This window comes from Condylura cristata, unplaced genomic scaffold, assembly GCF_000260355.1.
Source record: "Condylura cristata isolate star-nosed mole 26May11 unplaced genomic scaffold, ConCri1.0 scaffold00001, whole genome shotgun sequence".
Classification (NCBI taxonomy): domain Eukaryota; kingdom Metazoa; phylum Chordata; class Mammalia; order Eulipotyphla; family Talpidae; genus Condylura; species Condylura cristata.
Window position 1 is genome coordinate 16,361,215 of NW_004567102.1, and position 26,915 is coordinate 16,388,129.

A 26,915-nucleotide genomic window follows, 5' to 3' on the forward strand; every position below is an offset into this window, starting at 1 on the left:
CATGGTGTAAAGGGCCAAGAAGACATTTAAAAATTAGATATTCTTGGAAATAAGAAGTCAGTAAAACATTTCAAGTAAGGGAATGAATGAATGGCAAAGCCAGATCTACAGTTACAAAATTCAAGGATGGGAGAACAGCAAAGGGGCAAGCTAAGAGGTTGTTGTGGCTATATAAGTGAGAGGTAATAGCAACTGGGGCTAGAGAGGGGAGGTTGGGAAAAAGCAAAATAGGAAAACCCAAGAGGATTTTAGGAGGAAAAAAAAAATACATTGAAATTGATAGGGGGTGTATGTGGGAAATAAGATAAGAAATTGAGTCAAAGACAACTCACAATTTCCAGTTTAGAGGGTTGAAGCATTGCTGAAATACCAGAAATTCTGACTAGGGAGGGAGGGAGGGTCTACTGATAAAGAACATAAATTCAGTTTTGCAAGTGCATTATGAGATGGCTGTTAGAGCCCAGTGGAAATATTGAAAACATTGCTGCTCAATAAAACATAATGCAAGTCATAAAAGCAAGCCTCAGAAATGATCTCAGATTTTTATAGTAGTCATGTTAAAAAAGTAAAAGCAAGAAGTGAAATTAATCTTTCAAATATATTTAAGGAAGTCAATCGCAAGTTATTGGATAGAAGTTAGATGTTTGGTGGCAATCATAATATAATATATAAAGATGTCAAAATGTAAAGTTGTCAACTTGGTATTTATTCTATGTGATAGTCAATATTACTGCAATAATAGCTCTAATAATAAGATATTTAATGTATACAAAATATAATTTCACCATAATCAATACAAACATATTATTGAGTGCCTATATATCCTTTTTTTCAAATAAAGTTTTAGCAATGTGGTGTATAATTTACACTTACAGTATATCGTACTATGGATGACTTATATTTCAAGTGCTTGGTTGGTTCATGTGACTAGTCGCTACCACACTAGGCCATGCAGGTCCAAGAGAAGTTGAATAAATAGTTTGGAGTTCAACATAACAGAACTCCCAAAGAAAAGACCTAGAATCAGCAAAGCTTACTGACTGAGGTGGTGAAATAAGTCAGATCCAGGGGGGAAGAGTATGACTTGAGAGGAAAGGAAGACTTATTCAGAACCCTAAGGAATACTGGCATTGGGGTGCACATGGTGAGTGGGATTCTTGGGTCTACAGAAGAGTTGCCTGCTCAGTGGCACATGAAAATATTATTAAGAAAAGGATGTTTGCATAGACACAAACAGGCTAAGGCTGCAATTTAAAAGGGCTGGTTCACTAGGAAAAAGAAAGCCTGCATAGACATAGGCAGGATGTCTTAAGGCAAGAATTGCATTTTGCCAGCACAAGAAGTATTCTATATAGTGTTCTTCAATGAAATGACTGTGGAATTTATCACAATAGTGTCAGACTAAGGTGGTTTTCTGTAACTGCTAATCCTCTCTGCCCCCACCTCAGATTCCTGGAAACTTCCATAGCGAGCTTGACAATTCATTAATTATCCCTTGCCCCATCTCTCATTTTTTTACCTTGTGGAAATGTCAATCCTTAAGTTTTCTTGCCTAAGCTTCTATTACTAAGATTTCAGAGACAAGAAGAGCTTACTCTAAATTTACAAATCATATACAATGCTGTAAACCAAAATTACCCCAATTAAGAAAAGAGCTTACAAAGGAGATATAGAAGGAGCACACAAAAAATCTATGGGTGATATTATCCTTGCCCCACATAATTATCTCTATACAGGAAAAAATATTTATCTTAATTTTAGGATCGCTAAACCCAAGAACAATGTGAGGCATGTCATCATGGGAATCTCTGAAGAAAATTGGTTGCTGATAATTTTTTTTTTTTCTGAAATGAGAAAAATGAAATGACTTGCACTGTTAGTCCAAAGAGCATCCCTGTCTCCCCAGGAAGAATGGAGTTGGTAGAATGGGATTAGCAGAAACAGAAGTTGGAGGGGATGGAAAAAAAAAAAAACTATCAAAAGTACCTGTGGCTTATAAACAAACGTATTTATTTATTTATTTATTTATTTTTAAAGAACTGGTGAGTGAGATAGAGAAGAACACATTCAGGATTGTGCATAGCAAGCATGTCATTCTAACAAAATATAAATTGAACTATGCCATGTAGAAATTTTTTCTTCACTTGAGGAGTAAATATTATTACCAACTTCAAATAAATGTAAGTGGGCCTCGCTGGTGATGCAAGGGGTTACGTTTCAGCATTATCAAGCTATCAGCTACTGCAGCAGGAGGGGTCCCAGCCAGGGAGCTGACCCACATGGCACAGCAGACCTCTCCTGTCTCACCCACTGCTCCTTTCAGCAGTGTATTTCAGTCAATCTACCTGTTCTGGTTCCCATTCTGTCTCTGGTGAATCCTCTCACCCCCGACAACTCCGGCCTGTACCCTAGTTCTTGTGTATTTATGAGTATAAATAATTAAATCTTTAAAAAAATATGCATATATGCTAGAGTTGAACCAGAGGAAATATGAAACAGATTTGCTACAATGTGGGTGCTTATTAGACTTCAAGAAGGTAGTAAAGGGCTGGGACAGAAGTTAACCACTATCAAGGAACTTAGAGTGAAAATGAATCAGAGAGGAAACTTTCCAGGGAAAAAGTCACACTCTGAGTGTGCGCTTGTTAGCAAGGGGGGCAGGAAATGCCTTGTTGGTGCAGCTCTACAGAGCCACATCCTGCCCTCTGGAGAGCTCAAGCTGAGGGAGGGGTAAGAGTTGAAAGAGAAGACAGCAGGGTGCTGTGCCATATCAGATCTCCATCAAAATGCAACCCCAAAAGATCAGGACTGTGCGAGCTTTGTAAATCAACTCTTAGGGTGCTTGCTTCAGGGCAAATAGCACAACAAATTAATCCTTTCTCCATGAAATGCAGCAAAGTTTGTATCAATGCTGAATTCAAATTGCTCATTAGCTCTGACATGTTCCTAATGAGGTTATAATGCTCTGGGACAAAGATCAAGTCACTGAGCACAAATAGCTAGAGAGAAATCATAGAAAGATAAAGTTAGTAGGACCTCAGAGGAATGCTTCTCCAACTTGATATAAGTCATCTGGTGGAGTCTGAGCTTTCCCACATCCAACTGATGTCCAGGTAGTGCTGATACCCTTGAATAATATGACCTTTAGAAATCACCTGATCCAAATGCCTCAAGTACTGCCAGAGACTATTGGGAGCGTGCTGAGTTTTCCCTGGGGCCCCTCTGGGGTGGGTAAGCAGCTGTCCCCAGACCTGTGAGTCAACCTGAAAGCTTAAATATCAACAGAAGCACAGAGATTAGGCTGACCATTCTGGTTTTCTCAGAATTAAAGAGTGGAAGGAGTTTCTGGACATGAGCTTTTCTATTTTAAAACCTCCAGACAGACCAAGTTTTCTACCCTCCTAGAAGTTTTCTGAATTTACATAGAATATTGTGTCAAGATTATTATCTCTTTTAGCTTCTTAGTCCCTTAGTACAAGGATTATGATCTGCTGCAAAGGCAAACACCTAAGGATACTGTCCTGCACATCTCCAAGAATAGAGGCTCAGAGAGAATTATGTTTGCAGAAACCTCTAACACTGTATCTCTAAATATTTCTCCTGGAGATGGTCTACCAGATGGTTTTTAAAGTAAGGCATAAAAAGGAGTATCAAGAACAGAGACATAACCCTCATACAAACACATGATATTATTTTCAACTACATGAATTTATTTTAATTTTCCTCTTTTTAAAAAAAATGCATATAAGGAATAAAACACTTTTATAAATCTCAAAACACTAAAAAACATCTTTGGTAAAATCACTAAAATAACAATAAAAATAAGTATGTGCCCCTGAAAATGAGGGGAAAAAATGCTATGCACTGCACAATCAAAATGATTAGAAATTAAAATATATCCTCCAATTGCTATTTTACCCCAGATCTGGGCCCACTAACCTTAGAATAGTAAATGGTTTGGAAAGCAAAAGTGAAAAATTTTCAAACTATTCAAAACTTGCATGGATTGCTAAGGCTTCTAAAACAGAATGTCAAGGTACTTTGTACAGTCTTGCCCACACGGACTCATTCTCTAGAGTTTGCCTATTTAAATAAGTGCCAACATGGTGTGGCTGAATTACTTGACTTAATATTCATGCAGTGAGGACACTTAAAACAAAGGAAGGAAAGAAGTGTGGCTAAATATATACAATGCATTTGAAATAGGTAAAAGACAGAACCCTAGACACTCAGCAATCATTACCTGGAAATTAAAGAGAGCAGAAGCAATCCTATTATGCATTATAAACAGCCCAGCTGCTGACTTAATGGTAGTCTGAGTAGCATAACCAAGGAGTCCTTGCTCCAATATTAATAGGAAATGTATTGTACGAATCCAATAGTTCATGAAATTAACAAGGAAAATGAACTGGAGTGAAGCAACTTTGCAAGTAATAGGAAGGCATCAGCAATTGCTTCCCTGGAGCATATTGAACACTTAAAAAGAGCTTGGGGAGAGTACATGTATATAAATGAGAATGGACATTATTGGAATTTTTTAATAATACTTTTAATTTAAATACATTTCAAATTCTCTATTGGTTGCAAGTCTTTTCAAGAGGAAGCTATTAGCTCAAATGTCAATAAGAGGTCATAGACTACCAGATCTGGTTAGGTGATAATGAAAGTTAACTGCTGTTTGAACCAACCTGAAACTACCTTCAACTATGATTTGACAGCTGTCTGAAGCAGTCCCATATTGGGTCCTCCCTGGTGGTGCAACAGAAGTGCTACAAAGCTAACAGCAGCTGTTTCAGCACAAGTTCGATCCCCGGCCAGGTAGGTAACCCACATGGTAAAGCAGACTTCTCCTGTCTCACTCATGGCACCCTGCACTAGTGTACTTGGTCAGCCTGCCTATTCTGGCCCCCACTCTGTCTCTGGTGAATCCTCTCACCACCCCTGCACCTCTGGCCTGTACCCCAGTTTTGTATGCATAAATAAATAAAACTTTAAATAAATAAAGTAGTCCCACGTCATTTATATAGAACTACATACTCCATCAAGCTACAATTGCCCTTCTAGAAACATTAGCAGCCCAAATAATATACACATATCCATTGGCAAGCTAAAAAATAATGTTCATCCACTTACAAACCAATAGACAGACGATGGAAGAGAATGTCTTCCCCGCAGACACTGCCCTGGACAATCTGGCTGAAGCTTGCATTTACTGAACAAGAAGCTGGAAGTGTTTCCATAGAAGCAACAATATGACTTCTATTTTTCCCAGACAGAGAACCATCCAAATCTTTCAAAATTGCTGCATGAGGAAATGGAAATGCTACTAAATTTGAAGAGTTTGTAAACTTCAACTTGCTGGTCATCACTGTAAATCCACCTATAAATGGGAAGACAGATGATTATACATGTGCACAAAAGATGGTTTTCACTAATAGCAGTTAGATTCACCAGGAAGTTTGCAGTACTTCAAATTACAAAATTTTTCAGGTTGGAATTTGCTTATTTGTTCAAGAACAATATCTCTTTCTGACTCTATGCCTGGCTCTGTGGTGTGTCGGAGATTAGGGGGAAGCCTTCACGCACCTGTACTCTAGGGCAGTGATTCTCAACCAGGGATGGGTTTACCCTCTGGAGGACATTTGGCACTATCTGGAGTCACTTTGGCACTCACAGCTGGGAGGGTGACAGTACCATGGACATGTGGTAACTAGAGATAGGGAACCTCCTGAATATCCTCAATGCACAGGACAGTCCCCAAAACAAATATGTATCCAGTCCAAAGCACCAACAGTGCCAAGTATGAGCAACTGTGCTCTCGTTGAGAACAGAAATGCAGAACAGCACAGGGGTTATGGTTTAGTGTTGCTGTCTCTCTATCTTTCTGCTCTACCTTTTCTGAGGTTGTACTTGAAATGTGACCCCATAAAAACTACATTAATACTGTCTTGCGGACAAACAGCAATCATAACATATTTGCATATGTTCACTCTAGGGCAACCCTTTAAGCAGTCTTCCCTCACACCCCCTCTGTGTGATTCATCAGTACTACAGCTAGTCTTGCTGCCCAGAAAGAACCTGCAATGGAAGTTAACCAACTCAAGGCTGCCATTAAAATTTAGAAATCGAGCAGCCATGTCATAGTGCATATACCAGTGTACTGCATACACTAGAAAGCATACCCCAAAAATGAAAATAAAGAAGAATAATACACAAATGAAATGTTTTCATTCTACATCCCAGGAGAGGCCAGGCAGGTAACTGTCATGCATTAAAGATCGTGATTCCATCATTGCAATTTCAGTAGTCTGTCTTGTACTCAAACAACCTGCAGCTCTGCAATCCAAATCATATTGAATTTCTTTGCAATTCTGCCAGTATAACTGGCTTTTCTGTATTTTTTTTCGCATATGTTGTTTCTAATACCTAGAAACTTTTCCCTGCTATTTTCCTTGCAAACTTCTATTCCTCAGACCTGAACAAGAAGTGCCTCTATGAACGCTTACCTGATCCGCTACCTTGGTCCTTTCACTGAATTCAGTTCTCCTCTGCTACACCCAGCATACTCTGTTACAGTGGCTGTCCTAGACATTTATCCTTGCGCCTAGATCAAGAGCTTCTAGAGGACAAGAATGATGCATCTTGCATCTTTGTACCCCCACCCCCAGTTTCTTAAAAGGAACTTGTTATCAACAGTTTGTAAACAAATGATCCAAGACCATACAGGGAGAAGGAACTCCAGCTCATAAGGAAGAGTTTTTTTTTTTTTTTCCTCAACATCTTATGGATGATCTGAAAGAGTGACACTATTAAAGAACAGAGGAATTGTGATTTGAAGTGATTGCCATAAGGCATTTTTTTATTCCTACAATTATTTCTACCATCTTAAACTCAGATGCCACCCAAATAAAAACAATCTTCGGTTCTGCCTACAGAGCAAAAAAAAAAAACAAAAACAAAAACAAAAAAAAAAAAAAAAAAAAACAAAAAAAAAAGAAAAGAAAAAGAAGTGGAGACTTACTGATTATTCATTTAATTAAAAAAACAAACAATTATCTAATTGGTGATTCAAACCACAAGAGCATATTTACTTGAATTACTGGGTTTGGCTGTTTACAATGATCAAATCAACTAGATTGCTCTCTATTTCTCTTCACCTTGGCCCATGAGTCCTCCAAAGTATTCTCACCACCTCTGAGATGTGGTTAACAAGTGAACAAGAATTCCTATGATTCAACAAGCCTTGGGCTGTTACAAACACAAAATACCTGAATCCTAGTTCATTCAGGAAAAACTGCATGTGTATTAATTTATATTCATCTAATTCTGTATACTTATTTAGTTAAGGAACAATGAACCACTGAGCCACTAGTCTGCTAGGTACTAGTGATGAAACTGAGCAAGAGAGACTTGATCCCCATCTTTATGCAGCTCAGATTGCAGCTGAGACAGAGCTTTATGATGACAGAGTGTGACAGGTGTCATCATAGGAAAAGAAAAGAGAGCTGTAGGAGCCACAGTAATAGTATCAGAGCTCCTTCTTTTGGGGAACTTGAGCAGCAGTCTTTGCTAAAGCAGTCTTAGAAGAAATAAAGAATCAAGACTGTACCATGATATGTGACCCCTGAATAAGTCAGGGATTAGGTGTCCAGACTCCTGCACAGTCAAAAATTCATGGGTAACTTTGAGTCCCCCAAAACTTAAGTACTAATAAACTTCTGTTGACTGGGAACTTTACTAAGAATAGTGGATTAAGTGTAGATTAACAGACATCTTGTACATTATATGTATTATTCTTACAATAAGTTAAATGAGAAAAGTAAATGTTAAGACATCAAAAAATGAAAAGGTAATGTAAAACTAACTAATTATAGGCATAATGACTTGTGCATTTATAAAAATTATTGAAAAATCAAGTTTTTGCTGTTCAGGGACCAACTGCATTTTGCTAACTTGCTTGAGTATTGCTTTTACTGTCTATCTTATCTATTTAACCTACTTACCCTGTCCTGGAGAACAGTCTGAACAGGTCCTGATGGCCACACAGTCAGGGAGATCAAAATTAACAAAGGTTGTATTAGATACTGTCAGTTCCCATCTTTTGGGAGTTTTGATCCCAGCTGACATGCACAAGCTCCTCTGTAATTTAGAAGGGAAAAAAAAGGAGAGAAAAGTTAGACAACTGGTAATATTCATAGGATAAAGACAGGCTACACATTGAATGATTGTATTTGCCACTCACAATATACTAAGAATTATTAAGAAACAGTACACACATTAGAATGGTTACATTTAAAAAAGTGTTAGGCCCTCCCTGGTGGCGCAGTAGGTTAAAGCACAGCACTGAGAAGCTAAAGCCACTTCCTCATGAGTTCGATCCCCGCCTGCCCCAGAGGTGACCACATGGCGTGGCAGACCTCTCCTGACCAGCCTGCTGCTCCCCTTAGCAGTGTACTTCGTAGATCTATCTGTTCTGCACCCCACTCTGTCTCTGGTGAAGCCTCTCGCTGCCCCTGAGCCTCTGGCCTGTACCCCAGTTCTGTATGAACAAATAAATAAATCTAAGGAAAAAAAAAAGTGTTAATATCAAGTACTGGTGAGGATAAGAAATAATTGAAATGCTCCTACACTGCTGATGGGTATGCAAAATGGCACAATAACTGTGTGTGGAAATAGTTTGGCAATTTCTTATAACATTAAACTTGTACTTATCATCTAACCTAGTAAATATCTCAGATATTTATCTACCTTAGATAAATGAAAAATTATGTAGAAACAAAAGCCTTACATGGACGGCTAACAGTTACATTCATAATCACCAAATCTGGAAACAATACAAATATCCTTCAACAAATCGATGTATAAACAAATATGGTATATCCATGTCATGGAACATTATACTGAAATCATAAGGAATACAACATGCAACAAATTAGATGAATCCCAAAGGCATTCAGCCATCAAGTGTTAGATTCTATGGTAAGTCCTCTCTCAGCATCTCAATAGGTTCTTAGAACCGGTGACCAAGTGTAAATGACGAGTAAGGAAGCCAATTTTACTGTACGCTAATTATAACTCAAAATTGTCACCTTTCATAAGACCCTCACTTTTAAGGAAAGATACTATGGCCTACACAGTAGTAAAACGAGGACTAAAAGCCAAAAGAAGGAAGATGTGGGAATTGGGAATAACAGTTCAATTCTAGGCCCTTCCTGATGGCGTAAGGGTTAAGTCTCAGCTCAGTCACCACTATGATCTGAGTTCAATCTCCAGCCAGGGAGTTAACCTACATATGGTGAAGCAGACCCCTCCCACATTGCCTGCTGCTCCCCTCAGCAGTGCATTTTCAGTAAGTGCAACTGTTCTGCTCCACACTCTGTGCCTGGTGAATACTCTCAACCCCCATACCTCTGGCCTACCTATCCCCAGTTCTTCTACACAAAAAATAATTTTTAAAAAAATTTTAAAGATTTGTTTATTAATTTATGCATAGAAGAACTGGGTATAGGCCAGAGGTGTGGGGTATGAGAGGATTCGCCAAAGAGAGTGAGAAGCAGAACAGGTAGATCCACTAAAATACACTGCTGAGGGGAGCAGCAGGCAAGACAGGAGAGTTCTGCTGTGCCATGTGGGTCAACTCCCTGGCTAGGGATCGAACCCATGCTGTAGTGGCAGGCGATAACATGAAAGCACTGAGACTTTAACCTCTGTGCCACTAGGGTAGCCCCAAATAAATATTTTTTAAGTTAATTTTAAAAAAGAACAAAGTGTTCAGTTCCAGAGAGACAAAGGGGATCTCCAGGATGAACAAGAAAAACTCTAGGACCTAGCTGTGAAATCTATCCTGCATACTGCTGGCACAAATGAATTGTTTCTCTTAGCCATTAAAGCTGAAGGTATCCCCTAACCTGGCAGCTTTATTTCTTGGTCCATGTTCAAGAAAAACACAAGTCTATGAATAGCAAGAGAAATATAGAAGAATGTTCTTAACATTATGACTTGTAATGACCTGAAATTAGAAATAAGCAAGTGTCCATCAATATCAACATAATTTTAAAAATTGTGCCATAGTCATGAAATAAAACACCACATAACAATGGGAAAAATAAATCACTGTAACAGAAACACAGAGGAATCTCATAGACAGTGCTGTGCCAAAGAGGACAGGCGTGTGCTCTATGATTCCATTTATATAAAGCTCAAGAAGATATGAAATTAATCTGTCTTGACAGAAGTCTGAATAATGAACTCTCCATGGCTGGGGGGTAGAGATCCAGAGTGAATGGGAAGGACATGAAGGAGCCTCAGACGAAATCATAATGTTCCATTTGTGGATCTAGATGGTTTACATATATGGCTTGTTCTCTTTATAAAAATCTACTGATATTTTCTCTTGTGATATATGCATTTTCTCAAGAAAAGCTGTATTTTCACAGAACATTTATTTTCTAAAAATAAGACAAATACTACAGAAAAGTAACATACAATATGGAAGAGTGGGAAAAAAGATTAAGTTTCTTGAACTGCTCAGGTAAAATTTAACAGTGCTGATGTAATTTGAGAGTTCCTTCAGATAAGAAGGGATGTTAAAGATTTAAGTCCAATACAAAAATAGTAATAATAGAATGAGTAACACGCAAGTGAGTAAGTATACACACACACATCCATATATGTTACTATTCAATACAAGACAAATCAAGTTTGGAGTGTAGAAAAAAAAATAAAACTGATTGCAAACAGAAAGCACAAAATACGACAGTAGAAATAAATGCAAATATATGGGAGACATCAGTGTGTGAATGGTAATTGAAACCACCAGAGAAAATGAGATTTCTCCCAGGGAGAGTAAGTAGATTGAGAAGAGAGGGACCCGACAGGAGAATTTAGGGAAACAAAAAGATGAAAGGTCTAAATCAACGAAGACAAATCCACAAGTGAAAATAGAAAGTAATTCCTAGAGAAATTCGAGGAAGAATAAAGCAATGCCATCAGTATGTGCCCTGATGGGAATGCATCCTACAGATTCATCCAAGAGTAGGATGGTGACATTTTACATTCAAATCAGGATATCTCTGGGACTGTAAAAGGGGAACCCAGTTAGATGGGAGGCTAGGACAACAGGCATCAGAAACTACAAGCCAAATTGTAATATGCAGGAGTGGAATAATGCATCTCTTTCTGTGGGTTGAGGCCATCCACACTAAAAATTATTCCTCCCATCTCAACATAAAAGTAAGACTTGGTATGCCAGTACTAACATTTACACAAGTATGCTTAAAGGAAAAAAAAATTCCTGCTAATAAAAAGTTCTTCCAGAAACTAGTGTTTGTTTTAGGAGATGACTCACTGATAATTGTGTGCCATATGTGGGTCGAAGGTCTCAGAATGGATAGACCAAATATTCTGACAATGTTTGACCTAAAAGGGTCAAACATGAAAGGTAGAATCTGAAGGCAGGGTGGGACTCCTCCTTTAAAAACAAACAAACAACTGAGAACAGTCATGTATGACAATAAAGTCATTTCCAAATAAATCAGAGCAATCAAGTCTGATAAATATTTTTCTTGTTTTTTGTTTGTTTTACGTAAAGGATTTTGCAAAGCTTTTAATGTGTTAATAGGCAAAGTGAATTTCAGTGGATTGGGGGGGAGCACGAAAAACAGCACACTCTAAATTGAATTATCCAAAATATCTTCCTTTTACCAGATACTCTCTTGGGAGTAGCCTTCCATGGAAAACACTTCAGGGAATATTGGAGTAGGCACTAGCAAATGGTCATTGCCAAAGTCATTTTCCATGCATAACTGAATGAGTATTTGACCAGGGATAGGAAAGTATCAACGTGGATGGAGCCCCATGATGCTGGGCAAGAACCTTGGGTCATCACTTTGCTTCCTGGAATCTCCTTTCTTTACCTCTATAAATTCAGGAATTCTAACATGATCAGCTCTTAGTTACTAGTTAGCTCTTAAAATGCGTGGTGCTGTGATTTGTATGTAAGCCTAACTAGGATCTGGGTTCTCAGATCCTAGATTCTAGAGTAAACTTGTCCAGCACTTTCTAAAGATGAAGGGTCCTACGGCAGCATTGCATTCCTACTGAATCATACCCCAGGGGTGAGATTATTTTTTATTATGTCATGATAAGCACCCCTTGTCACTTACATCTTAATTTATATCACTCTACTATTAATTATGTCATCTATTTAGCTTCAATTAATTTGTTTTGACATTAATTTTCCAAGGCAGTCATATATTCATTTTGATAGGAATTTTCTTTGTTAGCATCTTCTCTACGGTTATTTCTGATAAATATAAGGATTTCAGCATGACCAGTGTTATAAACTTTAAACCTGGATCCCTCTTCTCTTGAAAAATATGCAGACTAAAACCAAAATCATCTCTCAAAGTGGTAGTCCTTTCAGAGAAAAGAAAAAGCTGGCAGGTGTCTCCCTCTTGAGAAAACAGGCTCAATAAATTTTACTTAAGTTTGAGAATTAAACCTAGAAAATGTAGTTTAGTAAGGGAATGGCATTTTTAAGCATAATATTTCTCTCTCGATATGAAATAATCTCCAAGGGAAATTCAAAAGCCGATCATTACCACTTACATTTCCATTGGTCAAAGCTACAATCGGAGCAAACTGCAGAGAATGCTCCTTCTTTGGTTCCCAAGACACTGTAGTTCTCTCCCATCTGATTATTATGACAATCTGATAATAGGCTCTCTCTTTTAAAAACAAGACTTTAGGCCCTCCCTGGTGGCACAGTGGGTTAAAGCACAGCACTAAGAAGCTAAAGCCACCTCCGCATGAGTTCGATCCCAACCTGCCCCGTAGGTGACCACATGGTGTGGCCCGCCCGCTGCTCCCCTCAGCAGTGTACTTTGTCGATCTGCCTGTTTTGCTAAACTACTCTGTCTCTGGTGAACCCTCTCACCCTCCGCATCTCTGGCCTGTACCCCAGTTCTGTATGAATAAATACAATCTTAAAAAAAAAAAAAACACTTTAGGCAATTATTGTCGGTCTGAAGCCTCTAGAAACCAATGATAGCCATAAAGCTCCCTTTAGGGAACCTAGTACTTTTCATCTGGTGTTGCCCCTTCATCTGGTCTACACCCTATACCCTGACCATGCAATGACAGAGAAGTCATCTGCAGTTTGATATTTATGTAGAAACACACTTAGTCAGGTATTAGGAATCATATGATTCCTTGTATTTACCACAGCAGCAATGCAATTTATATTAACTGAATCTACCTCTTTCTCAGGGGGCACCCTAAAAGAAAAAAACTGTCTATGAATAAAATGTTGATGTAGAAACTTAGTATACTACTGGCATAAAGAAAATATGCAATAATACTAAATTCCATCATCCTTGCAGTTAGAGAAATTACTTTTATTATTGAGTCAATGTGCCTAATAGCCAAATGGTAACCAAATAAGAATTCTGCAATCTACTCATAACTGTTATGATTTATATGGACTCCTAACTTTGAGAGAATGCACACATTTGAAGTTCATATTAAATCATCACTGCTAAAATAAAAAGGCCTCAATTTTTACCAATTAAATATAAATTTCACTAAAGACTGCATTCAAGTTACATAGCCTAGCAGAAGTGGGAGCCCAGTGCATAAGATTTGTTTTTATTAACAGCTAAAACAACCATACAGATACACTCACCTTGTGGGCAAAGTGGCCAAGAAACAAGCTGTCAGTGACTGAAGTATTCGCATCACTTTCCAAGATGTCAATTCCAAAATCTCTACATGAATAAACTTGGAAGTTTTTCAAGTGAAGATTACTACTTCTAAAAATCTATAAAACAACAGTGTACGTTATAGCAAAGATTGGAAATTTGATTTTTCTTGCAGACTTTCAGTAGCTTCTTTAATTATTGATTAAATACAAATAAACATACTATATCATCTTTAAGCAGCTTTTTTGCCCATCAATATCTGTAGAGGCATTGCAAAGTTGATGTAAGGTCAGCACTAGTTAAATCCTGTTTGAGAACATTCACTATGCTTTAATTCTCCTTATAATAACTTATATGGTAAAAAAGAAAAGGTCAATGTGATTTATTGGCATATGTAAATGGAATTTGCTTTGTCACATCATACAAAATGCAGAAAAAACTGAGCATTCATGAGGCTTAACATTTTTCTCAGTGTAGTATAGATAATTAATACTTCCAGGAAATTGCAACTATGAAAGATATAATTCAGCATGACATTCATTGTATGTGAACCCAAAATACATGCACACACATGCACATAATTACTAACTTGGGTTATTGGACCTAAACAGGGATCAAGTATCAATGAAATTACATTTTAGAGTTAATAATCCCAGCCCTCCCTGGTGGCACAGCAGGTTAAAGCACAGCACTAAGAAGCTAAAGCCACTTCAGCATGAATTCGATCCCCGCCCCAGAGGTGACCCACATGGTGTGGCAGACCTCTCCCGACCCGCCTGCTGCTCCCCTCAGCAGTGTACTTCATCAATCTGCCTGTTCTGCTCCCAAATGTCTCTTGTGAATCCTCTCACACCCCTGCACCCCTGTATCTCTGGCCTGTACCCCAGTTAAACAACCATTGTCTAATGGTTGTTTAATGTTAATAATCCCATTGGTCTAGGAGACAGGGCCTTTTTTTCACCTATGATCTTAAGGAAGGTCTTTTACTTCCCCCAGGCCTCAGTTCAGCCATTTTAAAATTCAGGGTGGAGTGGGCTCTCCCTGGTGGTGCAGTGGGTTAAGATGCAGCTGCTTCAGGGCAAGTTTGATACTGGCCCCGGAGGTGAGCCACATGGTGTGGCAGACCTCTCCTGACCCACCCACTGCTCCCCTCAGCAGTGTACTTTGTCAATCTGCCTGTTCTGCTTCCCTCTCTGTCTCTTCTGAAGCCTCTCACCGCCACTGCAACTCTGGCTTGTGCCCAGTTCTATATGAATAAATTAATAAATCTTATTAAAAATTTGTTAGGACTAGCAATTAGCCTAACCAAAGCCTTCCTTTATTCTGCCAATGGGGCCAATTTTACTTTCATATCTTAAAACATGAGTTTCCTTTTCAGTTTTATGTTTCCAGCTGTTAGTTTTTGTGCTTAGATTTAACTGGAATGGATAAAGCTAAGAAAAGTAAGTCAGGAAAAACAATACACTTTCTTATTGTCTTCTATGGTCACACTTCTATGTGGAATAGAGACACTAAAGAAAGGGTCAGACGAAACCAAACCAAGAACAAACCTTAGAATTCCGACTGTAGATCTGAGGCCACCAGAGGAGGAAGGGGAGGGTGGTGAGCAAAGTAGGGGGGAGGCCAGATTCACTATGGTGGAGGCCTACGGGTCATTGGTGGTGGGTGTGCAGTATCCTTCATCTGAAGAGGTCTCTCTCTAAATCCTATACAGTGTTATAAACCAATGTTACCTCAATTTTTTAAAAAAGGAAAAAGTTAAAATGACTTTTGAGTGTATATGGTCAAAATGTACACTTGATATTATATCAATGTTCTGGGGAAGTCAAGAGTAAGTTTACTAATAGAAGGAACTCATATGCTGCTTCTGTGTGTTAGAGATCTGTTAAGCTACCAACGCATACATGATTATAATTAAGAACAGACTGTTCAAAACCCATCAAATATGTACAGTATGATCGCGATTATATCATCAATTAAGATTATATAAAACATAAAAAAATATTCAAATAACTTGCATTGCCCATTGTAGATGCATTGACTGCTTTTATAAAATAGTAGCTCTCTGGAGACACAAAGGTTTTTTAAAAAACAGGTATGATCTGAACTGATAACTCGAAATAGTTATTATCTAATTATTAGTATCCTCCAAGTTCTGGTAAATATCTTCAAAAACAGCAAACATGTAGCATTAGCTAGAAAACTAGATTATTTTAAAAAGAACCAACACTGAGTAGTAAACTGTACCATTTGTGTGGTGTGAAAACAGTTTTTATAATGTACTCTGATCACTCTCTTTAAAAAGAATCAGTCTGTGTTTATGAGACATGGTGTGGACAGGGTATTTTTCTCAAATCTCATTAACACACATATAGAAGGGTCAAATCACCAGAGCTGGAATCCATCAATTCTCAGCTGCATGACTTTAGACAGTATTTTACCACCACCATCCTAGAGAGTTTTCTTATCTACAAAAGAACTATTTCCCTTCAAATTAAGATGATCGAGAAAATATAAAATATGAATTATCAATATCATCAAATAGATGTAAATTTGTTTTTAGGTACAGTACAGTCTATAGGCACAATAAGAATCATACCTATACCATAGTGGAATATTTTCTTTAAATATCCACATATATGACACTTACATCTAAGTGTCTCACGAGAGAGTCAGTATCTCTCCTAATAACAGTGTATGTAATTTAAACACAATGTATTTTTTGTTGAAGCAGAAGTCACTTCTTGCTGTTACCATTTCCAGAGACATCATTTATCCATCACCACACTATCCTATTTCCTAACTATAGTTATCATAATAGTTGTTTTTGTGTATCCACAATATGAAGATCCAGAGGACTTAACAGGCAGAGACATTTATCTAAATCTCTAACCAAACTTTCTTTTAGGTATTATTACTTTTTCCACTTTACCAATAAGTAGGATAATTTAGGGGTTTTGCCTTAGGTCACACAGACAGAATTGGGAATATTGGAGAGTTTATGTGGCTATATGTATCAGATTACTTTTTTCAAACAGGGTTATTAAGCTATAATTCACATGCCACAAAATTCAGCTGCTTAAAGTTTGCAACTGAAAATACTTGAATATAGTTACAGATATGTGTGCACCCACTGCCACAGACAACTGTAGAGTATTTTCACTTTAAGGAGAATTCCTTAAAGTATCCTTTAACCCTAAGTAATCATAAAACTTCTGTCTCTACAGATTTCCCTATTCTGGAATTTCATATGTGTGGAGTCATACTGTACACATTTGCGTGTGTGTATGTGTGTGTGTGTGTGACTGGCTTCTTTCACTTAGGAGAGTTTTGTTTTGTTTTTCTTTTTTAAGATTTATTTATTATGCATACAGAACTGGGGTACAGGCCAGAGGTACAGGGGCAGTGAGAGGGTTCACCAGAGACAGAGTAGGGAGCAGAACAGGCAGACTGACAAAGTACACTGCTGAGGGGAGCAGCCAGTGGGTCAGGAGAGGTCTGCTGCTCCATGTGGGTCTCCTCCTAGTCCAGGGATCGAACTTTGTGAAGTGGCTACTGTTAGTCTTGTAGTGTTGCGCTTTAACGTGTTGCACCACAAGGGAGGACCAGGAGAGTATTTTCAAGGTTGATCCATATTGTAATATTTATCAACACTTCATCCTTTTTATGACCAAATAATATTCCATTATTTTAACATACTCAATCTGTCTATACATTTGGTGAATAGCTGGGTGGTTTCTACCTTTTGACAACATACTGATAATGTTGCTATGGACTTTTCACATGTTTCTGTGTGGATATGCATCTCTTGATTATATGTGTCTTGAGTATATATCTCTTGGATATATACCTAAGAATAAACTTGATAAGTAACTTTATGTTTTCCTATCATTGAGGGGACTACCAAACTGTTTTCTGAAGCATCTAGACTGCTTTCAATTTCTACCAGTGTTGTATGAGACTGTTTTAATTTCTCCATTATCTTCCATAACATTTGTTATCGTTTTTATTCTAGTCATTCTAATGTGTATAAAGTGGAATTTCACTGTGGATTCAATTTGCATTTCTATGAAACTATACTGAGCATTTTTTCAAATATTTACTGACCATATGAAAGTTTGGCTATGTTCTTTAAAGAAATGTCCCAGCAGATCCTTTGCTCATTTTTAATTTGGGTTTTTATTGGTGAGGTCTTTATTATTGTTGTGAATTATTGAGTTGCAAGATTTTTTTTTATAGTCTAGATATATCTTTTACCAAATATGTGATTTGTGAATACGTTGTCCTGTTTGTAGGTTGTGTTTTCACTTTTTTGAAGAAATCTTTTGAAACACTGCAAGATTTAATTTTCATAAAGTTTATCTCATTTTTCTTTTCTGTCATGATTTTTTCAGTGTTATATCTAAGGATGGGTTGTTAAATCCAGGGCCATAAAGATATACTTTTATCTTGTCTTCTCTGTGCTTTAATGGTTTTTCTCTCATAATATTCCATTTAGATTTTTATTCTTTTTGAGCTAAGTTTTCTAAGTAGTATAAGGCTCCAAACTTCATTCTTTTGCATGTGACTATCCAGTATCTTTCATGTCCTTTGTTGAAACTATTTAAAGGTCTTGGCATCCTCATGAAAAGCTAGCTGCCCATACATGTATGGGTTTATGTGTTGACCCTGAGCTCTAGTCCATTGTCCTATTTGGGCACCCCTGTGCCAAAACCACACTGCCTCAATTACTTTGTGGTAAGTTTTAAAATATGGAAGTGTATATCCTCTTACTTTATTCTTCTTTTTCAGGATTGTTTAAAGTGGTTACATTTTAAGTATAATACCTTGCTGCTACATTATTTGATTTCTTCAACTCTCCTCACAAAATTAAAATATGACAAGTATGCACATTACTTCAACTTCTGGTTAATTTATTTTAGAGCACAGGGTTGATCTTTAAGGATCTATTTTTCTTTGATGGGTTTAGCACCTCTGATTGCAGAACTTGAGAAAACTGACTCCAATGATCATCTTTCAAAATATTTGCTTTATTAGACTATTTCCTGTAGAGCAAGATTATTAAAGAGCAGGGAGGCAGGTTTGTTTTTTTTTGGGGGGGGGGGCAGGGTTTAATCCTCTTCAAGGCATAAGTTAATTCTCTGACACTCAACAAGTTTTTCTACTGGATTTGTCACACCTATAATCTAAGTGCTTATAGGAAATAAAGTCCTCATTTAAAATTTTATGAGGACAAATACTAAACACAATGAGATCTTAACCTGTTAAGAAACCTCGTTATATATTTTGGGGCTTTTGCCATCCACAATAATCTTTCTGCTACAGGATATGTGAAATAAATGTCTTACTTTCTCACTATGACTCAGTTAAATATTTTTAGTCTTTTCCCTAAAAGTCCCACAAACATATTTTCTCATCTGTGCACCTTAGACTCCAATTTTCTAAGTGGCAAAGACCAAGTGTATGTAATTTTCTGTGTTGCTCCAAATAGTGACCCTGGATACTAGTTACCTGTTACTATTAACAATGAGCATTCAAGACTTCCTTGCAAGAAGATCATTGTGATAATGAAGAGTGAATGATAGAACGTGGCCTTTTTACTCTTATGGGAAAATAGAAAAAAATCTAGCTTATGATCGAGGTTAGAATGGCAGCTGGTGCTGAAACTTTTGTGTTCCAAAGATGAACGGCACATTTTATGATTGAAGCATATGTTAATTAGGATATTAGGTTTCAAATGCACAACATTTGGGATCTGGATTCTGCATTTGGTTGTGCTACTAATTAGCTATGTGACCTTTGGCAAGCTCCTTTACTTTCTAACCCTTATTATTTTATGCCTAAATAGGCAGGGGAGGGGAGGAAGGGACAATCTTTATGAGCCCTCCTGGCTAGAAATCTCTATGTTCTGCTGTTCATGAGAACTGCTAAAAAAGCCACCACAAAGTAAATGAAGAAACTCTGGCTTACTGACTAGGAATTTGCCCACTTAAGAACTATTCCATATACACCTATGATGCTGTTGTTGCTCTAAAACTGTGATAACATTGCAATGGTCCTTTTAGAGAAAAAAAAAAAGTTCTTAATTTAAAAAGGAATAAAAGAAATTTACCTGAGCACCACCTGCACTTCCCCAAACTGAAAAATTTTGGAATAGGGTAGGGCCAGTGACATTATCCCAAGGTGGCTGAAACTTAGGGTATACAAAGAGACCACTCCTATGGGTGGGGGGGAAAAAAGAGTGAACATTAGCCAATCTCTGCCTCAAGCTTTTACTTTTCCTCACTGGAAAATACAAAAGAATGTTAATGAATAAAGGAGAATGGAAGTAAGACCTGTGACCCCTCTCTCTGTCATTGCTCATTGTTTAACATTTCCACACTGTCACCCTCTGTGAGCTGTAACCAGTTCACAGGCTGCCATGATCCCAGACCATGCTGTCCATGCCCTCTCGGGTTCACTCCCTTCCCATTAGTCTGGACCCCTTCATCCAGCCCTTGGGAACAAGACCCCCCTATCTTGTCATCTTCCTTCTAAACTTACCCCCTTGGCTACCAGAAGTATCAGGCGCCCATCCTTTGTTCTCCTCCCAGAAATGCCCTGTCACTGCTGCACTCTGGCTGCCTCCCTCCCTCTCGCGCTCTCACCACCCGCCTTCCCTCCTACTCTCCTTCCCTCCCTCCCGCCCCTTCCAAGGCTATGAAATGCTGTTAGACAGAATCTTCATAATCACAACTAGAATTTCTCAATTTGTGTAGTATCCAGCCTCAGCTGACACTTGAACATTACATGCAATCATTCCTAATTCTTATGCCAGGCCTTATCAATTTCCAGCCTAGCTATTACTATATAATTATTATTGCAATTATCAACATCAATTCCTAAAATCTACTATATTCCAAGGGCTTTCATAGGTGCATTACATAAGTCATCCCTAATTTTCACATTAAATTCCAAGTAGATCTGTCCTCATTTTACAAATAAGGGTAACATCCCCCCTATACCAAAAAAGCAATTTATTAGTAGTACAGTCAGGATTTGAGTGACTGACTGATTAAAGCTCCTGTTCTTCTCATGTTCCCACATCCCCTGTGCCACCTGGTTCCCCTAGACTTTGCTCACTTTAGGTGTTCATGTTACAGGCAAAGAAATTCTCTAAGGCTCATTTCCCCACTCAGCTCCTGAACTCAGGCCATCTAGTCCCTCAGGGGTTCTGTATTGCCAGCTGCTCACAATCTCTTGGAAGTTCAGTTGCTTTTTCTAATAAATTTTTCTCTGGCCAAAGAAGGCACACTCATCCCAGCTGCCCTCTCAAGTGACTTGGCTATTCCTTTCCCTCCCCTTTCCACCCAAACTTTTATGATCCAAAATGCTTATTCAGCTCACACAGAAGTCAAAACTTATATGCTCCATCTGAGGGTTGTAACACAAAAATGCTAAATCATAAGTCTTACACAGCTAATAAGTAGATGAGTTTCTCCCAAAGTTACCTTATACAAGAATGTGCAGCATTTTGGGTGAATGAGATAAGAGGCGCATGTGATGATTGGCTTGTCACAAGATGGAAAAAGTAGCCATAACCAGCAGCACACACCTTGTTCCCCTAGAGAAATTAAAGAGCGTTAAAGAATAGCTGTTCCATATAAAGCAGAGGTGATGGAAAGTCTTCTGTGTACACATTTTGATTTTTCATTCTATTTCTGCCAACGTATATGGGCTCCTTTAATTATTTGTTTTTCCCCTGGGGATCCAACATACAGTTGACCCTTGAATAAAATGGGTTTGAGCTGTGCAGGTCAACTTACAGAATATTTTTTCTGAGGGTTACATATTTTCAGGAATACAGCCAACTGTGAATGTCAGTTGGTTGAATCCTCAGATGGGGAGCTAGCATACAGGAAGAGCCATCTATAAGATGTGAGAAAAAGAGACCTACAAAAATCAAGGTGAGGATCTGCCACCAGGTCACCAACAAAAAGACTGCCCAACACAGTGCAAGCCATACTTATGTTGCATTGTGTCTTTTCCTTAGAAGTATTCCTTTTTTATCAGCAAGTATATAATACTCACAGTAAAGATTTTTAGAGGAGATAATATATAATCCAGTAACAGATTTTAGAGTCTCATTTATTTTCACCACAAGTCTGAATCATGTATTATTTTTTATAATTTCACAGATTTAAAAAAATAAATAACTGAATGAATTTCCCACTCACCAAACTGGTAATTGTCACAGCCAGCTCCATTCCTGTCCAAGCAAATTCCTGTCCAAGTATTACAAATAGCTGGTCCAGGACTGAGAAATGAAGGCAAGACCCAGAGCCAAGATGCCCAACAATAGGGTGCAAGTGGGAAAATGTGGCAGAAAATGAAAAGGTATTCACTATAGGTCAAGAACAGAACAAGAAAATTGTCTATAGCTTCTCAAGAGTGGATAAGATATATAATGCAACATTCTTTGTCTATCTGAGACAAACAGCAGAGGGCAGGAGGAAGGGTGGGGGGAGAGGTGCCAAAATAGGGGAGGGAAGAGCACAAGGGACTATGATGATGGATCATGGGTTCTATGATGGTGGCAAAACTACTGGGACTTCACCAAAGGGAAGAAATCAAATACTGGCCAAAAAATAACCATGATGTTAAGAAAATGAAAGGAAAATTAAATAAGAAAGAAATGGTATCATAGACATTCAATTAAGAGAAATTTCAGAGAGAAGTTAACTGTTCAAGCAAATCAACTGTTTGAGGTGTTCATTTTCGTTACTAGAAAAAAGTGAGTAAACCCTAGCGCACCTGGTAACCTGGTAGATGAGACTGGGGTAGTGTCTATTATTGCTCTCTCCTAAATATAGATCTCTCCTAAATGTGAGAAGGTTTTTGGGTCAAGTCTAACTAAGGAGTTGTCCTCCTCACATGAATAATCCAGGTAGTATAAAATCCTTTCCATTTCTACCACACAGAATAAAAGCTGCTCAACTTGTAAGCACAAACACATGGTTAAGAATGTAGGGTCAATTACTAGTGAGCAAGAAAAGACGTGGCATTTTGAAGAGCATTTTTAAGGAGGAGAGTTCTGAAATTCTGTCATTCAATAGATGGGGTATCATGAAGCTTTAGATATAAAGTTAATGAGGACTGGCTACTGACATAGGATTTTTTTTTAAAGATTTATTTATTTATGCATATGGAACTGGAGTAAAGCCAGAGGTATGGGGCTGATAAGAGGATTCACCAGAGACAGAGTGGGGAGCAGAACAGGCAGACTGATGAAGTACACTGCTGAGGGGAGCAGTGGCTGAGACAGGAGAAGTCTGCTGTGCCATGTGGGTCACCTCTGGGGCCAGGGATCGAACTTATGAACTCACACTGAGGCAGCTTTGGCTGGCTTGCAATGCTGTGTCCTAATGTGTTATGCCCCAGGGAGGTCCCCACACAGGAAATGTGAACAAAGGCGGAAGAAAAGATGGAGATTATCTGCAATTACATAACACAGTGCAAACAGTGAGGGGCATGAATGTTGTGCAGAGCTTTTTCAGTGTTTTTACAGAGCTCAGGATGTTTACAACATTCTGAGTAAAGGATTGAGAGCTAAGATTCAGCTAACACCCTCCACCTTCATTTAATAAACTTATTTCACCTCATGTAATTCATTCATGATTAATATTTTACTGACTTTAATTCCTAAACACAAGGACCTTAGGTATTGTTAAAGGTAACTCTAGGAACACACGCACACGAGCACATGCTCACACATACAAGAAATACACATTCACACATGCAGACACACAAAAAACCAAGCAAAGTCAATCTGGGAGACAACCTGAAATAGGTTGTTTTAAAACCGAAAATAACCTTGCCTCATGTGAAAGAGAAAACCAATGTCCCATCTCCCAGAGGCCTTCAGTGCCCTGTGTGAGAAGGGTCAGAATTTACCAAGACTCAGAGCCTGTCCAGGAAGCAGCATTCAGGCAAGACTCCAGAATACAGGGAGGCAGTGCCTGCTACACAATCCCCAGTGCTGTTTCTTTGACTTTTGTTTGCTATTTGCTATGGGCCCAGAGGTCCTCTCACCTGTGCATTTATAACTAGCTAGCCAGTCCTCACTTTTTATCCAGTTACAAAGCATTTTCTCCCCGTATGGACTACAGGTCCATTCTCTTCCCTACTTTGTTATTTTGGATTCTGAGCATTTCCAATTTCCTGAAGCCATTGAAATTCTAATCATATGTCTCACCCACATGGTACTCAGAAAAAGTGACTTCTGGATGTCATTGAATGTGAAGTTGAATTACTATTCACAATGCCCACCTGACTTTAGGGAACCAGGGCCATCTCTAAGACCCCAATTATCTCAGAATGGCATAGTCGGGGACAGTGATTGTCAATCATGGATGACAGTATCCCCCAAGGATCATTTAGAAATATCTGGAGACATTTTTGGTTGTCACAACTCAGGGATAGGGGTACTATTGGCCTTCAGTGAGGAAGGCTAGGATGTTGCTATACAGAGTACAGAAGGACAACCTCTCACAACAAAGAGTTATATGACCCCAAATGTTAATAGTACCCTGGCTATGAAACCCAGCTCTACAGTCCAGGCAGTAATATGTGTTGTTGAAATAAACCATATCCACCTCCAAACTGTGATGGGGAAACTAAACTGAATATGAAAATATAATGGTTGGTTCCAGTAAGAATAATTTGACTTTCTTTTCTAAGAAATTTTTATCTTTTTAACTAGATCTGACATCTTGAAAGGAATAACTATTAGCATAAGCCAGCTCGATTCTTCCTTCTTACTGGTAAACAACACATTCACTCATGATTCGCAACTTCAGGAAGAATCACTGCCCCCTGAGTTGCCAGTACAAGTGCCCACTGTATTTCTTCAGTCCTGTATTTCTTCAGTTATACAAAGAAGTAACACAACTGTTACTTCTCAGTTAGGGTTACATAATGAAACCTTCCCCCTGTGTTGAATGTTGTGTCCCCAACACACCCGTGAACTCTTGAGAAAAGCCAGGAATCTGTAAGAACCAAGAGTGAGCACAGGGCTTGTTAAACCACTGCCTGGTCCACAAGTCCACAGACAATGAGAACAGTGGCCTGGAGACTGAAATTGATCTTTTGGGCACACACCTCTATATTGTCCCCAACTAAATGCTATGTCAGGAGGAGGAGAAGGATGCAAAGGTCTCCAGAATGCACTGCAAAGACTACATCCTTCTGCATCCCCTTTGCCAGACAGATGCTCAGAGAGCATGTAAATGAATAGATTTATTGAATCATGTGCCCTAGTGTCATGAGTATTTATGGAGCACCTGGGAGCTCACATACAAACACTTTCCAGGTATTTTACTTGACAGTCTATTGCAACTTTGGTCTTCTGTCAGCCGATAAGGCCCACTTTTCTTATAAAAGAAGCACTTTAACAGTCTGGTCACATTATTTCCTAGCCCTTTTTACTCTCCATTCCAATTGGGTATGCTACAAATGATTCATGAGGAAAAACCACATATTTATGCAGGCAGCCAGCGGCTTGTGGGGAAGGGTTTAAGGCAAGCAGGGAATTTTGTGTGGAAATCAATTCTTTGCGGAAGTCAATGTATTATGGACATTCAAGCAAGAGAAATTCCAGAGAGAAATTAACTGCCCAAGTAAGCCAGCTCCTTGAGGTGTGCGTCTATAGTCACTAGAAAAAAGTGAGTTAACCCTTCAGGCAGCTCTTAAATATACATTAGCTATTGAGTGGGAAGAACTAGGAAACCGAAATTGGGCCTTTAAACACAGAATTCCTTACAAAATTGATTCACAAACCAGAACAAATTCCCCTCAAATTAAATGGATGTTTCCAAAGGACTCGTCTTCAGGGTTTTTCCACAGACTGTCTGTTCTAAACAGAAATCTGGTCATAAGAAATTTCCCGTAAATCCATACATATGGATACTCTGGAATTCTGGAAGTAAACAATCCCTCACTGTTTGACAGTAAAGCCTGTCCTGTCTATAGATAGGATAGACTTATATCTACTGGAAGGATGGAGCCTCCTGACAGATAACAAAATATCCCCCTGAAGAGAGTCAGAGCCTCAGATGCTGGGCTTGTCTGAGGACAGAGATTGTGGCACACGCAGTGTGTGTGCAACCCCAACCAACCTGTTTTTAGAAAACATTACTAAGACCTTGCTGAGGAGAATACAAAGGCATAACACAGGTTCCCTAGAGAGGCCAACAGGAAATGCCACTAGCATTTCCTCACTAGCAAAAAGGCACAAAGATATACTTCACTGGGTAACTGCCCTGGACTTGGCTCAGCTGAAGTCTGTGCAGGGAGGCAGCCAGACCACTGTGGCTTCGAAAACCAAAAAGGCATATGATTCTTGAAATCCCGATACCACACAGGGTTGAAGGCCACTGAACTACAAAGATGGCCAAGTAAAGATGCAGAGTAGAAGCCAAGGTGAACGTCATGCACTGTGGCTAAGCGTTTGTTCCTGGGCTGTGGGTCAGGACAACCCGGGAATAACATAAGCTGCAAATCACTACAATGACTTAAGATCAATTCTGTTTCTTCCCTGCTGGACAGCCATGCCAGAAATTTGAAGGCCATACTCCTGTATTTGTTAGAGAGGATTTACACTTTCAGGATCAGCTGCCCAGCCCCTAAAAATAGGTCACCTTCTTCAAATCTAAATAAGGGCTTTCTTTAGTTAATGACATTACCCAATACCAATTTCCTGGTTTTAAAATTGCTCTATGTTGAAGGTGATGATTACATTAACATGGAGAAGGACTCTCAGGAACTGTCTTGGATTTTGCAACTACTTCTGAAGGTGAATGAGTTTAAAATTATTTAAATATTTTTAGTTTAAAAAATAAAAAAATCCTAGTTAGTCAATAGCATAGCAACTAAATAACTATTAGAACTATTTTGTGGAACTGCAAGAAAGGAAAAAAGCAAAACAGGAGAAAGATGGCAAAATTGAGCACACACCAGAATTGACTACATTCCCCTAAGAGATGGTTAGACCTTGATCTATTCAAGTGCAGGACATAAAAGCCACCACCCATGAAACAGGTCCTCAGAGCCCAGAAACATCTATCTCCTGGATATCAGAATGACCCTAGAAGAAGCAGATCCTCCCACAAACACATCTATTTCTTGTTCTACATTATTCTCTCTCTCTCCCTCTCTCTCTCTCTCTCTCTCTCTCTC

General features: G+C 38.6%; 1 protein-coding gene across 1 annotated transcript in view; it reads right to left on the reverse strand.

The window, feature by feature from the left end:
* Positions 1 to 26,915, reverse strand: part of PKHD1 (polycystic kidney and hepatic disease 1 (autosomal recessive)) — a 401,857-nt gene that overhangs the window by 197,486 nt on the left and 177,456 nt on the right. The window contains exons 43-47 of the mRNA XM_004674033.1: positions 21,191 to 21,303; positions 19,813 to 19,918; positions 13,685 to 13,819; positions 8,004 to 8,139; positions 5,134 to 5,380 (exon numbers count right to left, since the gene is read on the reverse strand). Of these exons, the coding sequence (XP_004674090.1) occupies positions 5,134 to 5,380; positions 8,004 to 8,139; positions 13,685 to 13,819; positions 19,813 to 19,918; positions 21,191 to 21,303 (737 nt within the window). The remainder of the gene's footprint in view (positions 1 to 5,133; positions 5,381 to 8,003; positions 8,140 to 13,684; positions 13,820 to 19,812; positions 19,919 to 21,190; positions 21,304 to 26,915) is intronic.